Source organism: Phyllopteryx taeniolatus, chromosome 19 (assembly GCF_024500385.1).
Source record: "Phyllopteryx taeniolatus isolate TA_2022b chromosome 19, UOR_Ptae_1.2, whole genome shotgun sequence".
Taxonomy (NCBI): Eukaryota; Metazoa; Chordata; class Actinopteri; order Syngnathiformes; family Syngnathidae; genus Phyllopteryx; species Phyllopteryx taeniolatus.
The window spans coordinates 18274436-18292428 of record NC_084520.1 but is presented as its reverse complement, the minus strand read 5'-3'; the positions used below and the strand labels follow the sequence as shown (position 1 = coordinate 18292428).

General features: G+C 49.5%; 2 protein-coding genes across 11 annotated transcripts; both read right to left on the bottom strand.

The window, feature by feature from the left end:
- Window positions 1-207: 207 nt before the first annotated feature.
- Window positions 208-7995, bottom strand: LOC133468939 (serine protease HTRA1B-like). Of its 2 annotated transcripts, XM_061755363.1 has the most exons (11): window positions 7633-7995; window positions 6607-7228; window positions 4952-5051; window positions 4762-4876; window positions 4579-4668; window positions 3983-4177; window positions 3862-3894; window positions 2376-2490; window positions 2111-2168; window positions 1285-1380; window positions 208-605 (listed from the first exon to the last, which is right to left on the bottom strand). In XM_061755363.1, exons 1-11 carry the CDS (start codon window positions 7978-7980, stop codon window positions 386-388), a joined length of 1992 nt encoding a protein of 663 aa, XP_061611347.1. In that variant the 5' UTR covers window positions 7981-7995; the 3' UTR covers window positions 208-385. The 2 variants fall into 2 exon arrangements, with proteins under 2 accessions (XP_061611347.1, XP_061611348.1); XM_061755364.1 differs by lacking the exon at window positions 6607-7228 and having other exon boundaries at window positions 4952-5272; window positions 7633-7783.
- A 1938-nt stretch (window positions 7996-9933) lies between these two features.
- Window positions 9934-17002, bottom strand: LOC133468950 (pleckstrin homology domain-containing family A member 1-like). Of its 9 annotated transcripts, XM_061755396.1 has the most exons (13): window positions 16856-17002; window positions 15380-15621; window positions 15251-15307; window positions 15081-15126; window positions 14621-14718; window positions 13795-13908; window positions 13116-13235; window positions 12826-12939; window positions 11564-11632; window positions 11421-11485; window positions 10618-10681; window positions 10452-10541; window positions 9934-10238 (listed from the first exon to the last, which is right to left on the bottom strand). In XM_061755396.1, the coding sequence occupies exons 2-13, from the start codon at window positions 15518-15520 to the stop codon at window positions 10068-10070; spliced, it is 1149 nt and encodes a 382-aa protein (XP_061611380.1). In that variant the 5' UTR covers window positions 15521-15621; window positions 16856-17002; the 3' UTR covers window positions 9934-10067. The 9 variants fall into 9 exon arrangements, with proteins under 9 accessions (XP_061611380.1, XP_061611383.1, XP_061611384.1 ...); XM_061755399.1 differs by lacking the exon at window positions 10452-10541; XM_061755400.1 differs by lacking the exon at window positions 12826-12939.
- Between the last annotated feature and the right edge of the window lie 991 nt (window positions 17003-17993).

Sequence of the window (17993 nt, the reverse complement as noted above, 5' to 3'; positions counted from 1 at the left end):
AGTCCATTTTCATCCGGAAGACTTACTCGCTGAAGACAGATCGATCCAGATACGACGATATAATGAGTCGAGTGATGAATGAATTCATTCAATGATTCATTATTAACATAATAGAAACACAACAAAGGCATGATTTTAAAAAAAACAAACCAAAAAACTGCCCACAATAAAAACATTGCAGACACAAAATTCAAAAACATAACAGAATAAAAACACCTCAAGGAATTTTATTTTCTGTTTAGAAAAATAGTCATAGACATAAAAACAACTTCAAAACGAAGCACAGTAACCAAGCAACCACTTGACGGACACACAAGTAGCAAATGCTTGTGTGTGTCTTTGTTGTGCGCGTGAGACGCAACGTCTCAAGGGTACGCAACGTCCCTCAACTCAGCAGGCGGTCCGCCCACAGCGCCCCCTGGCGGCCGGAGGCCGTCTCACGGCTCGACGTCCTCGGCACGACGAAGAGGATGACGTCCTCGTTGCCCCGCCTCACCACCACCCGCAACGCGTCGTCGCGCCTGATGGCGGCGCTCACGTCGCCGGCCGACGACACCCGCTCGCCGTTGATGCTGATGATCACGTCGCTCTCCCGCAGGCCGGCGCTGCGTCGGGGACACGCCATGTGGGGGGGGGGGGTAAAAAAAAAAAAGGGGGGGGGGGGGGGGGGTGGGGGGGTGGGGGGGGGGGGGGGGGGGGGGGGGAGGGTAATAAATTTGGTATAGTTAAATATTTTTTTTGGTTTTTATGGGGGGGTGTTTTGTTTGGGTTTTTTTTGGGATTTATTTAATGATTTTTATTTGTTTGTTTGTATGAATAAAGTTTTATGTTGTTTTTGGTATTGTATATTTGAGTGTTTATTTGGATATGGGTTAGATTATTTTTATTATTATATGTTTTATATGGTTTTATTGATTTAATATTTGAATTTTGATTATTTTTAATTGGATTTTAGAATTATGGTTTTTTATGTTTTAAATGAATGGTTTGTTTTAATAGGATTTTATTATGGTATTATATTTTAATAGGGATTATATTATTATTGATTTAAATAAAATTTTTTAATTGAGTAGGAAGGTGTTCATTGTCGAAGTGTGGAAGCTTTTTTTTTCGGGGGGTGTAAATGATGTAAGCTGGTGTGTGTTCGCTTGCGTTCTTGTTTTCTGCCCGCTTGCAGGATTTTGTAAGGACGGGTTTTGCGGTAAAGTTGTGACGACGACGACGACGACAACGGTTGTTGTTGTTGTTGTTGTTGTTGTTTTAGCGAGGAAGAAGAGCACTCACGCCTCGGCGGGGGTCCGACTGAGGACTTCGATGACGTAAGCGCCCGACGTCACGTCCGGGAAGTCCGACTGTCTGCCCTTCAGCTCCTTGGCCAGACTGGAAGAAAAACAAACATTCGACATCATCGCAACAGGAAACGATCCTGACTTTTTCCCCCTCCCGGTTTTCCATGGAAACCATTTTCAAGTCGTTTTGACTTTGTGTTTCCTACATGACGGTTCTCGTGCATGAATAATCAGACGGGTGAGAATATGAATATGTCTTCTACTTGCACACTCGATTTCTATTGGCCACCGTGGATGTTTAGTTGATTTCTACAGGTCCCTTTGTACTTTTTCCTTGACTTCGATTGGCCACTGCGGATCTTTACTCGAATTCTACTGGCCGGCGCATACCTTTGCTCTCCAATACTTGATTTCTATCGGGCAACACTTTTACCTTCACTTAATTTGGTGTGCCTTTACTCGATTTGTACTGGCCAGCGCATACCTTTACTGAATTTCGATTTGCCATGAGGTACCATTCTCGATTGCTATTGCCTTGACTTGATTTGGCTATTGGCTACCATGATTGTGACAATGCCACGTGTTGTTGTCGATCTTTCAGGCCACACGTTTCCATGTCATGGAAGGAACGTTTGTGTCACATTTCGACCGCTCTGTTATTATACACGAACGAGTACAGCAGTAAATAAAGCATTGTCATAATAATAGACGGGCAGAAATGTTCGCAGGTCAAAGTAGAAATCCTTTTGTGGCGCCTTTAACGAGAGGCCCCCGCCGCCGCCGCCACGTTGGCGTCGTCGCTGTGTGCGTGTGACACTCACGTTGGCGTGAGGCTCATCATCTTGATGCCGATGTACTTCTTTTTGCCGTTGCTCTTTCCTGGAGAGAAAAAAAAAGAATCACCACAAAGACACAACAAAATCAAAGTCCTAAAGACACGATTTTAAAAGAGCTAAAACAACATGAAGACGAGCAAACAACAGCGACGCGGTCAAAACCACAAAGAAACACTCCAAACACAAAAAAAAAAAAACCCCAAGTCACAGCCGCCACCCGCAGGTGGCGCCGATGGCCGCGCCCGCGTACCTTTGGCCTGGCGCTCGTGCGACTCCATCAGGAACTGTCGGATTTTGTCGGACGGGATGGCGAAGGAGATTCCCGCCGTCACCTTCAGCGTGTTGATGCCGATCACCTCGCCGTCCTACGACACGCACGGCCGCTTCATTAGGTACACCCCAAAAACTTTGATTTGAATAAATCATTCAACGGCTTAAACCTGAGCGTAAATTATTTGGTTAGTATAAGATGCTTTTAGAGACTTTCAGAAATAATTGGGTCACTAATTATCAACGAATAAATTCATTATAAATTTTAAAAGAATTCAAATAAGCATGAATTATTTTATGATTAAAATTAAAAAAAGAAATCATAAGATTAAAGAGAATGAAATTTACAATCAACTATTTTACACAAAAATGCAAAAATATTAGAAGAATAAAAAAATTGCTACAATTTGATTAAAATTGTTGTTTATTAATTAAATAACACCATGAGCATGAATGACTTTGTAAAACAAGCAATTGTGCAGTGTATTTATTTTTTCTTTAAGAATGAGTTGATTAATTCCAATTCAATTAAGTATAAATAAATACGACTTCTTTTAAATAACATACAAAAATATTACTGGACAATTGTAAAGGATTAAATAGTTGGTTAATTAATTGAAGAGTTCCAACGCAAAAGCAGACATTTGAAATTTGGAGTAAAATGTTCAATATTCAACCTTTGTGGATTGGGTAAAACGTGTGTGCGTCTTTTTTACATGTCTGGTTCCAGGTTCAAGTTAATAATGTTAGCAAAATGTAAAGGACACTTGTTGGTTTTCTATGATATATATATATACATATATATTTTTTTTTTATTATTTTTTTTAATCTGTACTGTATATTAGGCTTTACACGATCTGGATTTTTGGGGCCGATCACCGATCAGCAAGTTTGGAAAAAAAAACCAAGATGGAGCAACGTGTCCATTGACATGACTTGTTCCATTCATTGTCGTGTACTTGTGTGCTGTCTCCATCCATCCATCCATCCATCCATCCATCCATTTTGTGTGCAGCTCATCCTCACGAGGGTGCCGGAGCCCGTCCCAAAATGATTCTCCAGCATTTTAGGCAAAACACCAATGACCTCTAGGGGGCATTCAAGGATCGGCCACTGACAGAGCAACATTACATGACCGAAATAACGGGCGCTCGCTCACCGTCATGAGTTTGAGTCCGTTTGACTCATGCGCCGACGTCGATCGGATCGGCGACTTATGACACGAAAGCCGATCGGCATAAAATGCTAATTGTCGGCCGATACCGATAACGCCGATCGGATGGGCGTAAAGTCTACTGTATGTGCGTGTTTTATGTGGGAATTGTTCGGTTTTGCACGGTGAGGAAAAGGACGCTGCGAAAGATGGTCAGCTCGCGGGCGCGGCCGGATTTTTGTCCAAACCACGTTTGTCGTCTTTTTGCGCTTGAACTCTTCAATTGCGAATAATAAGAATTGAATTGACTCACCAGGTTGACGAGCGGACCTCCCGAGTTGCCGTACTGAAACCGAGCGAAAGCGTGAAAGTCAGCAAAACGGGCCTTGGCGGTCGGACGTTCGGACGTACGGACGTTCGGGTTTGCCGCTCACGTTGATGATGGCGTCCGTCTGGATGTAGTCCATGTCGGAGTTGCGCAGGCCCAGCTCCTTGCCGCCCCTGGTGGTGGTGCTGACGATGCCGGTGGTCACCGTGTTCTGGAGGGAGAAGGGACTCCCGATGGCCACCACGAACTCGCCGGGGCGGAGGTCGGCCGAGCGGCCCAGCGGCAGCACCGGAAGTTTGCTCTGAAGCGCAAACGGAAAAGGTTTTTCCCGGACGGACGGACGGACGCCGTGGACGCAAAGCCCGTTTGGACTGGCCAGACTGGCTTTTGATTTCATCTTTGATGTGACCTCGATTTGACTTTGACCTCATTTCAATCAATTAATCATTGATTGATCTTTGAATGCATCTTGGATGTCCTCTCTGATTTGACCTTTGAATTCTTCTTGGAGTTCACTTTGATTCCATCTTCAACTTCATCTTTCTTGCCTTTGATTTCATTTGACCTTTGACCTCCTCTTTTATTGAACTACTATTATTATTATTCAAAGGATCATAGCGGCGATTTGGATGATTTCACGACGATTGTGCAAGCTAATGAAGAGCTGACATTCCGATAACGCCGATCACGATCAGGACTCACGTGGACGTCGATTTTGATGAGAGCGATGTCGGCCTTCTCGTCAACGTCCAAAATTTTGGCGTCGAAGGTGCCGATGCTCTTCAGCTCCACCTGCGGGCGCGACGCCAAACGTCACCGCGTCGCCTTTCTCCGTCTCTGTGAGCCGGCGGACACCTTGACTCGATGTCTATCGGCCGCACGTACCTTGACTCGATGCTTATTGGCCACCACGTGGGCGTTGGTGACGACGAGTCCGTCCTCGGACACGACGAAACCCGAGCCGCTGGCCACCGCCACTTCCCGCTTGGAATAAATCATCCTGCGTGCGGAGGGAACGATCATTACCACAATCGGTCATCGAATGCTCACGTCTGACTCGGCGCCGCCGTCGTACTTGCGGTAAAGTTCGATGTGAACCACGGCGGGTGCGATCTTCTCCACCACGTCGGCGATGAAGTTGTACTTGAGGCGAAGACTGTCGGGGTTCTTCTGACCTGCCGGGACGGAAACCACGTCAACGCCTGCCGACCACCAGGAGGCCCCCGAGAGCAAGTCACGGTCGGTTGTACGGTTAACAATCAATAGCGTAGAAGCGGCCCGAACTTTGCTCAGGGCTCGGCGGAGGCGTGGCTCAGCTTTCGACGCTCGGCCAAACGTAACGAGCGCGTGCGAGGGGCTCGAGCGGCGGCCGGAGTCCGTCCGGATGCGTGAGCTCCTAAAAACAAAAGGATGTGAGCCGAGTCTCGTCTTGCGAAAATCTGACCGTTGGCGAGCACGCACCTGGACTCCATTTCTACCGGCCGCAACGTACCTGTGCTCGAAGCTTATTGGCCGCCGCCGACATTTCTGCCGGTCATTACCTTCCTCGACTGGATTTCGACTGGTCTCCACTGGCCTTTGCTCCAGCAGGTACCTCTACTCGACTTGTACTGGCCTCCGCGCAACACTTATCGGCACCCACCTCCGTTTATTCCATTTCCGCTCTACTCAATTTCTAGCGCCTCTTTGGACTGGCGCTCGATTTTTTTTGCGGCCAACAAGTTGCCTGACTTGATTGTCAATATCCACCAGGTACCTTTTGTCCAATTTCCAATGGTCAGCGTGGCCTTTGCCACTGTTTCGATTGTCTTGACGCCATTTCCGTTACCCACCGCAAACCCGAAGTGGGTTTCGGCGGGCAACCGTGTAGCTTTACTCACTTTTGACAGGCCACGTGTTGCTTTATTGATTTCTGTCGTCTACGACGTAGCTTGACGCGACGCTTATCGGCCGCCGCATCCGACGGACCGACGGCTGACTGAGTCCTAAAATCGGGTCGAGTGCGCGCGCGGCAAACAGTCGCTCATTTTCCCGTGTGAAGGCCAATCGGCGTTCATCAACGACGTCATCCCGTTATCTGATCCCATCTGAAGGCGGACGAGCCCGAACCGGGGAAGATTCCTGAGCTCTGTGAGTCACCGCGCGACGGTTGTTGTGTTGACGGCGTATCCAAGCGCGTCCGCACAGGCGGCCGGGAAGAAAAACATCGGGTTCGATAACGTCTGACCCAGATTGTACAACGTGTTCCGGACCGAAGTGCTGCGCGCGCGGCCGTTTCCAAGATCAACTTTGACACTTTTGTAAGAAAAAGGAAAGAGAAAAAAAGAAAGCAGAAGAAAAGAAAAGATTCATGCAAGCTTGTCAAAGGGAGCGCCGCAAAGCCGAAGTAGGACCAAATCTTTGGATCCGTGGGTTTCTTTTACTGGCTCGCTGGCACTTTTCTTTTCTTTTCTTTTCTTTTCTTTTCAATCGTAACTCATGGTAACTGATCGCAAGTGAGTCAAGGTGTTTGACGACCACTAGCCTAGAAACGGTCACCGAGGACAAAAGCGACAAGAGCGCGTTGCCATGGAGACCGAGCGTCATTTCAATGATTTGGCGTTGCGAAACGATTTGTGCGACTTGTGAGGGGCAAAGCGATTGATTTCAACGGGGCAGATTTGCAGGAAAGCGACGGACGGGTGAAGTTGGGCCGCCACTTGTATGTTCGCGCCCCCTCGGGGGACTCACCCTCGCCGCACGCGCCCCTCTGCACGACCACGAGCGCGCGGCCGCGCTCTCGCCGCAGGCGGCAGACGTTGCCGTAGGTGACGCCGTCGCTGCCGCACACGGGCTCGGCGCTGGCGCAAACGCACACGCCCGCTCCGGCCCTGCGCCGCACGGTGCTCGTGGCGTCGGCGCCGCCGCTCGCCGCGCACTTCAAGCCGTCGCCGCAGCGGCGCGCGTCCCCGCCGCACGGCTCGCCCTCGGCGGCCGCGCACGCCGCGCAGCAGTCGCACGCGTCCGGCGCCACCCCGGCCGGGCAGTCGGCGGGCGAGGGCGGGGGCGCGCACCGGGACTTGTCGCACGTCTCCGGGCAGCCGACGGCGGCGGCGGCGCGCTTGTGGAGCGCCGAGAGGTCGGCGGGCGCGAGCAGCGCGCACAGCAAAAGGACGACGATCATCGTGGACGCGAGAGGAGAACTGCGCCGAAGTGACGCCCGCCTGGAGCCGCGCGCTTTAAAAGCGCCGCGTGAACACGGCGTCCGATTGGCGAGGCCGCCCGTGGCGTCACCGAGCAGGGCGGGGCCAGGCCAAAATCGCAGGCTCGCCGTTCGGCGCCCGCGGGTACACCGATTCACGAATTTGGAAAACTAAAAGAAAGAAAGAAAGAAAAAGCCAATCTTTTTGTCTTTCAGGGCGACGACAATGAGCTCGGTCCGCGAGAGGAATGATGGACCGCTCCCAACGCAACTTTCACGCAGTCGCGGCTCCTCAATCGCTACAAAGGCATTTTTCGGAACTACTACCTACATGTTAAAAAACATTTGAATCTAACAATATATACATATATATATATATATATATATTGCCAGTCCCAGATCAAGTTTTCTGTCAAATGATGCGTATTTAAAACAAAACACATAACCTCAGCTAGCTTAACGCTAACACATAATGGGGAATCCCATAGGTGCGATAACAAATAGCATCCGTGTGGCGTCCTTATCGCACTTCGAGCAACAAACATTTGAACACAAACAGATAATATAATACTTACAGGCATATATTCTTTATCGCCACAGCTGAGCCTCTCCACATCTCTATTCGTAGGTATTATACTGCCCCCGGGTGGCCAAGGCGCACACTCCAGAAGGAGCAGAATTACCTCCATTGAATTGAAGCAGAAAGGGAGAAAATTGGTTTCAATTCTATTTCCTGATGTGGCGACCGCACACGTGCTTTGACCTTCTTCTCCTTTGGGCTCGTCCCGTACGGGGTCGCCACAGCGCGTCCTCCGTTCCCACGTCGGCCTCTCTCCTGCATCCTCCTCTCCAACTCCGACATCCGTCGACCTTCTCTTTGCTCTTCCTCTCGCTCTCTCGCCTGGCAGCTCCATCCTCGTCATCCTTCTAGCAATATACTCATCGCCCTTGTTCTTAAAAATGGGCACCAGCGCACTTTTCTTCCATCGTCTCACCCTTTGGAATTCTATTGAAGAAGCTGGTCCAAAAGTCCTCAGCCACCTCTCCTAGATGCTCCCGTACCTCCACAGGAATGCCATCAGGACCAACTGCCTTTCTAACTTCCCCCTTACCAATCATGGCTACTTCCTGGTCCACCACACTTGCCTCTTCTACTCTCATTCATCAACTCCTCAAAGTATTCTTTGCATCTAGCTAGCACCCTGCTGCCACCAGTCAACATATTTCCATCTCTATCCTTAATCACCCTCACCTGCTGCACATCCTTCCCTCCTCTACCCTTCTTGTCTGGCCAACCTGTGTCGCTCTTTTTCTCCTTCTTTAGTGGCCAACCTGGCATACTTGTTTGGCCTTTGCCACCTCTACCTTTGCCCCGTGTCGCCTCTCCTCGGTCCTCTCGGCGTCCCACTTCTTCTTCGCTAACCTTTTTTCCTTGTATGATTTCCTGTACTGTGAGATTCCACCAGCGAGTCTCCTTCTCTCCTTTCCTGCCAGAAGATACACCAAGTACTCTCCTGCCTGCCTCTCTGATCACCTCGGCTGCAGCGGTCCAGTCTTCCGGAAGCTCCTCCCGTCTCACCTCTTCCCGAAAAGCCGCACAACGCTCGTCCCGTCTCAGCTTCCACCACATGCTTCTCTGCTCTGCCTTTGTCTTCCCGATCTTCCACACCAGCATCCTATGCCGTCTTGCCACACTCTCCCCTACCGCCACCTTACAGTCGCTAACCTCCTTCAGATGACATGGTCTGCACAAGATGTAACCCACCTGCGTGCTTCTACCTGCGCTCTTGTAGGTCACCCTATGTTCCTGCCTCTTCTGGGAAAAAAGGGTTCACTCCAGCCATTTGCGTCCGACATTTTCGAGTGCTATTTCTCAAGAAAGAAAAGGCGTCACAAAATTCCATTTTTGAAGGGGGGCTGCAACAGATGTATGACATTTACCTTCATTTGACATACGACCTGAGTTACAAATGTTCTGGATGGATTTCAACTCGTATCTCGAAAGCAGCGCTTGCGTAAGTGTACTTGCATAATCCCGTTGCACGCGCGCGAACATGCTTTAAGAGTTAGCGACGCAACGCGCGCCAAGGCAACACCCTGTCCTCTTGCTGGCGTGCGCGCTTAACTTCCAGGCTGCGCGACGTCAGCGCGCCGACTGCTCGTTAAACAACAAAGCGTTTGGCTCTCGACGGGGCCGAGTCGGACCGTTCCGGTAAATGACGGCGTTGACGCGCGCCCACGACGGCCGGCCCGATGCCACCCACCCGGGCGCACTTTTGCAAGCGTCCTCTGCTGCCGTCCCGCTCCGCGGATGAACTCCCAAGTCCGACAACGAGGGGGGAAAAAACAAAACAAAAAAAAAAAGTCCTCACGTGTGTTGACGGCCAGTCAAAACACACACTTCCCGGAAACCCCGTGTGTGTGTGTGCGTGCGTGCGTGTGTGTGTGTGCGCGCGAGGCCATCGAATTCCACGCAGCTCGAGTCAGTCGGCAACGTGTGCGCGCGTGCAGCTGTCCGGGCAGAACACGGACGCGACGCCATGTTGCAGCTGTCACGTTTTGGTGGTTCTTCTCATGGTTTTGGACCCGCTTGAATCTTGTTTGTTTCCGTTCTTGCCTTGTTTGTGCTTGATTTGACTTTTTACCGTCATCGTGCCAGTTGCGGCTAGTCAATAGAGGGCGCGCGGGTTCCGCCCGATGCGGCTGACTCACATTGAAAAGCACAAAAGTGAATAAAAGGACATACAATGAATATAATAAGAGTGTTATAAAAATAGGACTTGTGGCTGTTCATGTAACTGTTGACGTTTCACATTTCCATGTGAAAGCAAAACCGTAAAGAGTGAGCTATCGCCTCAATGTGACATCTTTGGGTGTGTGTTTTGAAGATGTTTTAATCAACAAAGGCTTGGAAAAGAAAAAAAAACAAAATCAGTAGCAGAGTAAAAAGTTGTTGAATGTAATGAAAAAAAAAAAATGCCCGAGGACTCCCCACCGTCGTCAAATGGAATCACTCGTCGTCGCGGGCCATCTTTTCGTCGCTTGGCCGTTTCCACGGCGACGCTTGGGCGTCTTCCGCGGCGACCGGCGGAGCGGAGCATTGTGGGTAAGGTAGTTCCTCACTGAGGGCGTAGTAGAAGGTGGAGGAGGACGAGGACGAGGCGGGTTGGCACCTGCGATCCTGCAGAGAAGAGGAGAAGAGATGATGGAGAAGAAGAGACGGACGGATCCCCGCCGCCGGTGGCCAAGTATCTGAAGATGGCTTCTCCGAAGTAACGTTTTCAACTTTTTCTCACAGCACAAAGCAAAGCAAAGAAAAACCTGGAAAAACTGGAATTGCACATGTAGAGGGTAACTACACCACCACGACGACGACGACGACGCCGCCACTCACCGAGCCGGTGGCGCATCCCGGTCCTCGCTGGGCCACGACGGCGCCGGAGATGGCTTTAATCCAGCTGCGCATGTCCTCGGGACTGTCGCTCTGACACACGTGCGCAACAGCGGCGTCTTGTGAATGCGCGTGGCTGGGTTTGTTAAAGGTACGCGTGTGTGTTTACCTGCAAGTAGAACGTTCTGGAGCTTGTGATCATCTCGAAGAGGTTGTCCCTCATCATCAGCTCACTGCACAACACCACAGCGACCATCAAACGTGGCTCACAGATCCCGTTAAGCGCCACTAGCGTTACTTGCCATCATTCCCTTGAGGGATTAAAGTCGCGCAACAACACATTTCAAAATCATAATCAAAAGCACACGAGAACTCGCGCTTTTCCTGGCTGTTCCCGTTTCTCTTTTGCCGCCAATCAGCAGAATTGAAAACAATAGCGCCCTCTGCTGTCGTTACGGAATCCATCCATCCGTCCATTTTCTGAGCCGCTTCTCCTCACGCGGGTCGCGGGCGTGCCGGAGCCCATCCCGGCTATCCACGGGCAGGTGGCGGGGTACGCCCTGAACCGGTCGCCGGCCAATCGCAAACAAACAACCATTCGCGCTCACGTTCACACCTACGGGCAATTTAGAGTCTCCAATGAACCTAGCGTGCATGTTTTTGGGATGCGGGAGGAAAGCGGAGCGCCCGAAGAAAAGCCACGCAGGCACGTGGAGAGAACATGCAAACTCCACACCGGCGGGGCCGGGGTTCGAACCCGGGTCCCCAGAACTGTGAGGCAGACGCTCTAACCAGTCGGTCACCGAGAGACGAGGAATATTTCAGAAGTGTCTTTAAATAGCTTGAAGTGTGTTCTTCTCATGACTTTGAATGTGTCGATGGCTTCCAATGTTTTTTTTGCCCCTTCAACACAACAACATTAGATCGTTGACACAAACGTCACGCGAGAGAAAACATTTCTTCATTGATCACCTTTGCTTGCACTCTTGAACTTTGAGGATGTCCTTGAGGGGGATCACGCGCAGCGCCCCCCTGTCCTGACGACACACACACAGCAGATGCTTTGGATTAACACGCACGCACGCACGCAGGCACGCACGCGCGCGCGCACCCACCGAGTCCGACTTGAAGTAGCCGAGGCCGTTCGGGTGCAGCACGAAGTACCTCCGCTTCCACGTCTTCATCTAACAGGAAACGCACGCATCAGCATCGCCGACCGGATTGCGCAACATTCTATTGACAGAACGCTTCAAGAACAATCAGACGGGCAAAAGCGCTCTCCATAAATACGAATTCAACGAGATAATCCAATGTCAATTAGAAACAACAAAACCATCAAAAATGCGTCTCAGGCTGCATAACACTCAAAGAATTTCAAAAGAAGTTGATTTTTTGGTATTTTAGGTGAAGGTTTGTGATTTAAATTTGGATTTATAATTCATTTTGAATTATGATTATTGAACTATTCTTTCATGTTTTCAAAGATATGCCAAATTGTAATTGGTCCTACTTATATTATTTACAAAATAAACTGTAAAAAGTTAAATGGGATATGTCATTTTTTATACAATTTTACTCATAATTCTATTATTTACAATAAAACAAGTCAGCCATTATTTAATGAAATAAATGACTAAAAAAAAGACGTACTCTGATTTTGAATGAACAAGCGTGCGTTGGCGGTGAGCGGTGCTCAGGACGTCGGTTTAAGGCGCGCTTGAGGTACGTTCACGTACTTTGAGTACGATACGGCTCGCGAGCGGGCAACAAAACGGTATGTAGCCTAGCAAGCTAGCGGTACCACGAACGGTTGGACGTAAACACGCCGCCGTTCTGTCCAATCGTGCTCTACAGTTTCGGTGTGCGCCCATTATTTCTGTCACCTTGTAACGTTGCTTTGACCTGACGGGAGCAGCGATTTCCAACCTTTACGGAGTCGAGGAACATATTTTACAATTGAAAAAAATCTCACGGCACACCAACGAACAAAAATGTGGATCCATTAATTGCTGTATTTACTTCCTGCCATCTAATAGAAGAGCATTCATTTGTTCTGTCCGTCACTATGCCTCACTGGCATAAATAGAGGAACAAAGGCACATTATTGATTGTAAATATATTTTTGGGAGCAATTAAGTATACACAGTAAATGAACAGGTCGTTTAAACAGACACATTCCTCCATCTTGTGATGTTTTTTTTTTTTTTTTTTTAAACTCGCTGATCGGCCCCAAAAATCCCGACCGTGTAAAGCCGACTACCGAATGATGTTATTTCCACAAATGATTGCGCAATCTTCGGTTCTGAAAAGGGCTTGCTGTCACTGACAACGCGGCGTAAATGGCGCAACGAACGCGCTGGCATATTTTGGGGGTTACCTGAGAAGAGATGCTTTGAGTCCGACGCCACAGAATGGGGAGTGAGCGTTTTTGGAATACCCGTCTCCATGTGCTGCTTGGCGTTTTGTGTTCAAATACCCGCTGCTTAAACGGCTGTAACAACGGCACGTGCGAGCTATTCATTAGCCTGTAGCCTTTAGCCTTAGCGGCCTTTTCCATTGTGTGTCAGCATGAAGCTAGCGGAGGCTATATGATTGTTTTAAATACACTTCTCTTTGACTTATGTTTGGTTTGACAGTAGAACAAGGGAAAAGGTTTTTGTGTCTGACCACAGCTCCCTGCTTGACGCAGTATCCCGCCTTGATGACAGCTCGGTCGTGGTCCTGGACTCGGCCGGACAGGAAGTAGGGCCCGCCGGCGGCGCCGCGCTCGGCCTCGTCCGCCCGCTCCTGCCGAGCAAACGCACACCGAGTTTCGATTGACGCTGCGGGAAGTGGCCGCGCGGTGCCATCGGCGGGTCGCAATAGAGAGACTGGAAGAGTCACAGAAAAGGCGTAACAGCCCACGCCCTTGGAGATTTCCGTGGCTCCAACAGTTGTTGTGAATTTGTTGTTCACAAAAATGCATTCAGAAGTTGACAGAATGTGAAATGAAGTTGACGTTTGAAAAATTCCAGCGCATCTGAAATTTCACTCCGAAATTCTCTGACTTTTGGTGAGTAGCGTGTGCTATCGGCCTGTAGCGCCAAACAGTACTGAACATTAAACTTTGTGTGTTTTTGACCTACTTGGCAAATCAAGAGGATTGTGATAATACCTTTGCCGATTTGCGCTATTGGCGGTAGGGCTCAGTCCCTCCGCCCCGCTATTCACCGTATGTCGGGTGGGGAGTGATTCCGAACCCGGCCGCAGACTGTTTCGTGACGTTGTCGGCAATTGTGGAATTCAAGGCGCGGTTCCCGCGCGCGGAGGCATTCCTTCGCGCACGTCCGGGCCCGCCGAGCCTCACCTGAGTGGCGGTGACGACGGGGACGCCGCCCACGATCTCCGTCTTGTAGGAGACGTGCTTCAAGGCGCCCAGGACTTCCTGAGGCGTGTCGGTGCCCTCGCTTACCTTTGGCACCTGGGAGCAGACAACAAAGGACATTTGTTTGGAAATGACAACAAAGTGAGAAATACGACAGTCGTCGTTTCCACACGGAAGAGTATAGGTCTATGAATATGAATGTTATATGCTCTGTTTGGATCCGTGTATGTGTTCAACTGGCAACGATACAAGATTTCCCAAAAATGACAGTCCGCCAAATTGCTGCGTTTGTTTGGAACGCCCGCTTTTTATTCTTTTGGGGATGACTTAGCAGATGTTTAAAACACTCATTCAAATTGTTTTTTTTTTTTGAAAATTCCACAAAGACGGTGCCACCGTAACAGCCGTGCTAGTTTATATTAGCCCGTCTATGGCATTTCCCATCAGAATCAGCTTTATTGGCAAATATGTTACAATGCACACAAGGCATTCGTCTCCGGTAGTTGGAGCCACTCTAGCATGACAACAAGCAGCCACTCGGTGAACGAGTGTTCGGCGTCATTGCGCAATGAAAGTGCACCGCTGGTCTGCTGATGCTGACATGACGGCAATTATAGTCCAATGATCTGCTACAGTGACGATTGTACAAATGGTGCAGAGAGTTCTCAAACGCATAGGTTAGCTTTAAGCTAGCGGACTTAGAGACAGAATTACGAGATAGGCTCCACGATCTCCACGACAACATCACGGATTCGGCTACCGTACTTAAATGTCACACGGTTTGTGTGTGTGTTTGCGCAAGGCTCACCGTTATCTTGGTGGCGTTGTTGAGAACAGCGATCCACTCCACCAAGTCCTGCTGGTCGTTAGCTTGCAGGTAGAACTTGCGCATTCCCGCGTTTATCACTGCAGACACACAATATCGCAATACACACAGGCGTATATTCTTTATCCCCTGGGGGGAAAAAAGAAACAACTAATATTATTGGCTCTGCGTGACTGTGTTACACTGCCGCCCGGTGGCCAAGCCAGGCGCACCAGGAGGAGCAGCACGATGAATTGACTCGATGCACAAACTCTTTCACTTTTTTTTTAACATTCTATTTAATCATGTTATTACGCTACGTTTTTCTACGGTCCAATATTATAGAGTGCTATTTTCCTTATTTCAAAACACTGCTGTTGTTTTTGGGGGAAAGGAGGAACGACACACGGATAGTGTCCTCAATCGTTCTAGAACCTCCCGCGACCGCCAGACCAGAACTCACCGAAGCAGAACTCCGCCTTTGGCCTCAGTTTGGCGGCGTCGCTCACCTGCGGTGGACGAAAAATGAACAAAACCGAAGTGGAAGTGGACTGACAGGAAGTGGGAACGCCACAAACAGGAAGTCCAGATGGCGCTGGGCTTTCCGTTCGTCCTTCGCACGCGCTCGCTCACCTTGGAGATGTAGGACAGCTTGAGGGAGCCTACGTTCGGGGATCCTTCCGGAAGATTCTGAGCAAGGAAATCCATGCGGTAGGGGGTCACTGTTGTCAGGCTCGCGGACACACACGCACGCGCACACACCTGCGGGTTGTCCATGTACCACAGGAGGCTGTGGCCCTGCGCGCCCAGGACGAAGTAGCGTCTCAGGAACTTTCCGCTGCCCTCCGTCTCCTCGATGTCCAGGAAGCCGCAGATGCGATTGTGTCGGTCCACGTACGGCATGCCGGCGCCGCCCGCCCCGCGACATCACAGGCGCGCTGCCGGCCGGCCGATCGCGGGTCGCTGACGACGCGCCGAGACTGCAACACGCGCCGGCCCACGTACTGAACATGAAAAACAATTTATTTATTAAACGTGGCAGCAATGACTCACGGAAGGTCACATGGGATCTTGTTCTTAGCAGAACCAGAAACCTCCTCACCCGTTTCAAACACAAGCCACAGTCAGAGTTTTGCCAAACGAGCTCACAAATACCAACCTCAGCCCGACAAATAGCTAATGCGCACACTCGTAGCATTATCCACAGGAACAAATGCAAGTAAAGAGCAATGTTTAGCTTGATTTTCACAATACTTTAATTTCAAGTGTCACCGCAATGAGATCTGGGTATAATGCCATAATGCTTATTTGCTTATGTGCTGCCACGGCCGCATGGCACCGGGTGGGCGTGCGCCCAGAAAACCACAGCTTGTTATGTTTTCAATTTTGAAGGCAAGCTAAAAAAGTAAAGGACAGCTACAATTACGCCTCTTTATTCAACCATTTTGTTTCATTCATGTCAACGACGTCGTATTTTAGTTTGGAATATTACTATTATTATAACTAGTACACAGTTTGTCCTCACCAGTAACATGTAATTGTTCACCTGTTGTGTAGAAGCGGTATATACAGTAGTGGAAAAAAACATCACTAGTAAGTGACTAGTAAGTCGTTCTGCTAGCCGTTTGAGCATTCGTCCGATATTCTACTAGTGTGCTGGATGGATGTAGTCATAGAAAGAATTATGAGCGTAACCCTTGTTCCTTCAGTTTCTTCTTCCTTTTTAATGCCTGCTACAACTGAAGGTATATTTGCGTGGACAAATATGATGATAAGAGTTGAATTTTAGAGCTGATCTCAAGTCATTTTCCATGGTTTTCTTGGAAATAAAGAAAATACAACTAAGCTTGCAGCATTGCATAATGTCACTAGTCGTACTAGTATGCAGTTGTTAACTAGTGCACAGTTTTAGCTTGCTCGTCACATGTAGACGTAAGTCGTTCTTTTTGTGTGCAGAAACGTCCTACAATCGTTGAAAAAACGTCACTAGCAAGTCAGTCGTTGTACTAGTAAGCTTCCTGATGAGGACGACTACATGGACAATTAATTGAGTTGAGTGTCAAGAGTACTGGAAGAAAGAAAAGCCTCAACGGATTTGAATACCGGGCCAAAAGTTACAGTTGCCGACTTGGCGGCCTAAACAACGAGCAAGTATCACATCCGCGCTGGAAACAAACAAAAGCAACCCAATTCATAACCAGGTGGACTTTGAGCCCAGAAAGTTTCGGCTCAACTTACGAGAGTTGAGCTCAGTCCGAGTGCAGTTGAGTTTGTCCGTTTGAAAGGCAAACTGCAGCAACTTCAGGCAGACACGCACTGACGCAGCATCCGGCGCCGAGTCGCGTGTCGACGGCGCCGCCATATTGGATGTGTCACTAATGTGAAGCTGCCTCATTCACGTGCTGCGGGAGATCGAACAATCTTGATTTTTTTGTTTTCATGTTTTGGCATATTTTACAATAAAGAGCCAGTTTTTTTCTCTATTAAAAACGAGACATACAAATGGTGGCGTTTACTTTCATTCCACCACGCAAAGTTTGATTCGAGGCAACCACACTGTTCTTGCTTGTGATGGTCAAAAATGAGTTGTACACGTCGGTGAAATCGCTGTTCTGCCTTGTAATCCGTCGCTCACACGTCTTGTGGCAAAACAGCTCGTGAGGGCCGCTCGAGCTTCCCGTCGAATGGGGCGACCTTTGGAGGGAAGACGACGGGTGACCACGTCTCCACATCGACCGACAACCGAAGACGGAAGGAGAAGACTCGCTTCAGGAAGGCTCTTACTCAGTGTAGGTATTCAAAGTTGGCCAAGAGATGAAGAACCACTCCGCCCGACTCTGAAGACAGAACAGGAGGCGAAATGTGGTGGTTTTCTCCAACCATCACATTCCGATGCATTTCAAACCCACCGACAAAAGCGGCTTCGCCCCAAAGACAAAATCCCGAGAAGCGAACTCAGCGACGAGCGCAACGACCTCAACGTCGGAGAGACGGAGCGACCGCTTCTCAGCGGTCGGCGGCCGGCTTCTTCGGATCCAGAATCGGCGGCCGGTTTGCGTCTCAAGAAGAACGGACATTCCTTCACAGACAACAACATCCAAATTCTGGACGGGGAGGACCGCCGGTTTGAAGGAGGTGTAAGAGAATCCATCGACGTCCGTCTCGAAGCAGCGGAGGAGCTTTGAGACGTCACCTACCGTCAACATTCCTCCAAAGGTGGCCTCATTCAACGCGAAGAGCGAGTGACCTTAAGCAGCTTCGTCGGCTTAGAGATTCGTATGCAGAACGGGCGTTTCGCCAGCCACACCGGGCGGGCAGCAACAACAACAACCTCCTGTTGACCACTCCCAAGGAACAAAAGCACCCAAACTGCCAA

What these genes read in the sequence shown, in the direction of transcription:
- LOC133468950 (XM_061755396.1), bottom strand. Translation starts at nt 15,520, where the DNA reads ATGCCGTACGTGGACCGACACAATCGCATCTGCGGCTTCCTGGACATC. An exon ending in AAAGGCGGAGTTCTGCTTCG is followed by an intron (nt 14,719 to 15,080) that starts GTGAGTTCTGGT and finishes GTGTGTCTGCAG; the next exon opens with TGATAAACGCGGGAATGCGC. An exon ending in CCGTCGTCACCGCCACTCAG is followed by an intron (nt 13,236 to 13,794) that starts GTGAGGCTCGGC and finishes TTTGCTCGGCAG; the next exon opens with GAGCGGGCGGACGAGGCCGA.
- LOC133468939 (XM_061755363.1), bottom strand. Translation starts at nt 7,980, where the DNA reads ATGACGAGGATGGAGCTGCCAGGCGAGAGAGCGAGAGGAAGAGCAAAG. An exon ending in CCAATAAGCATCGAGTCAAG is followed by an intron (nt 4,669 to 4,761) that starts GTACGTGCGGCC and finishes TCGCGCCCGCAG; the next exon opens with GTGGAGCTGAAGAGCATCGG. An exon ending in AGACGGACGCCATCATCAAC is followed by an intron (nt 3,895 to 3,982) that starts GTGAGCGGCAAA and finishes GCTCGGTTTCAG; the next exon opens with TACGGCAACTCGGGAGGTCC.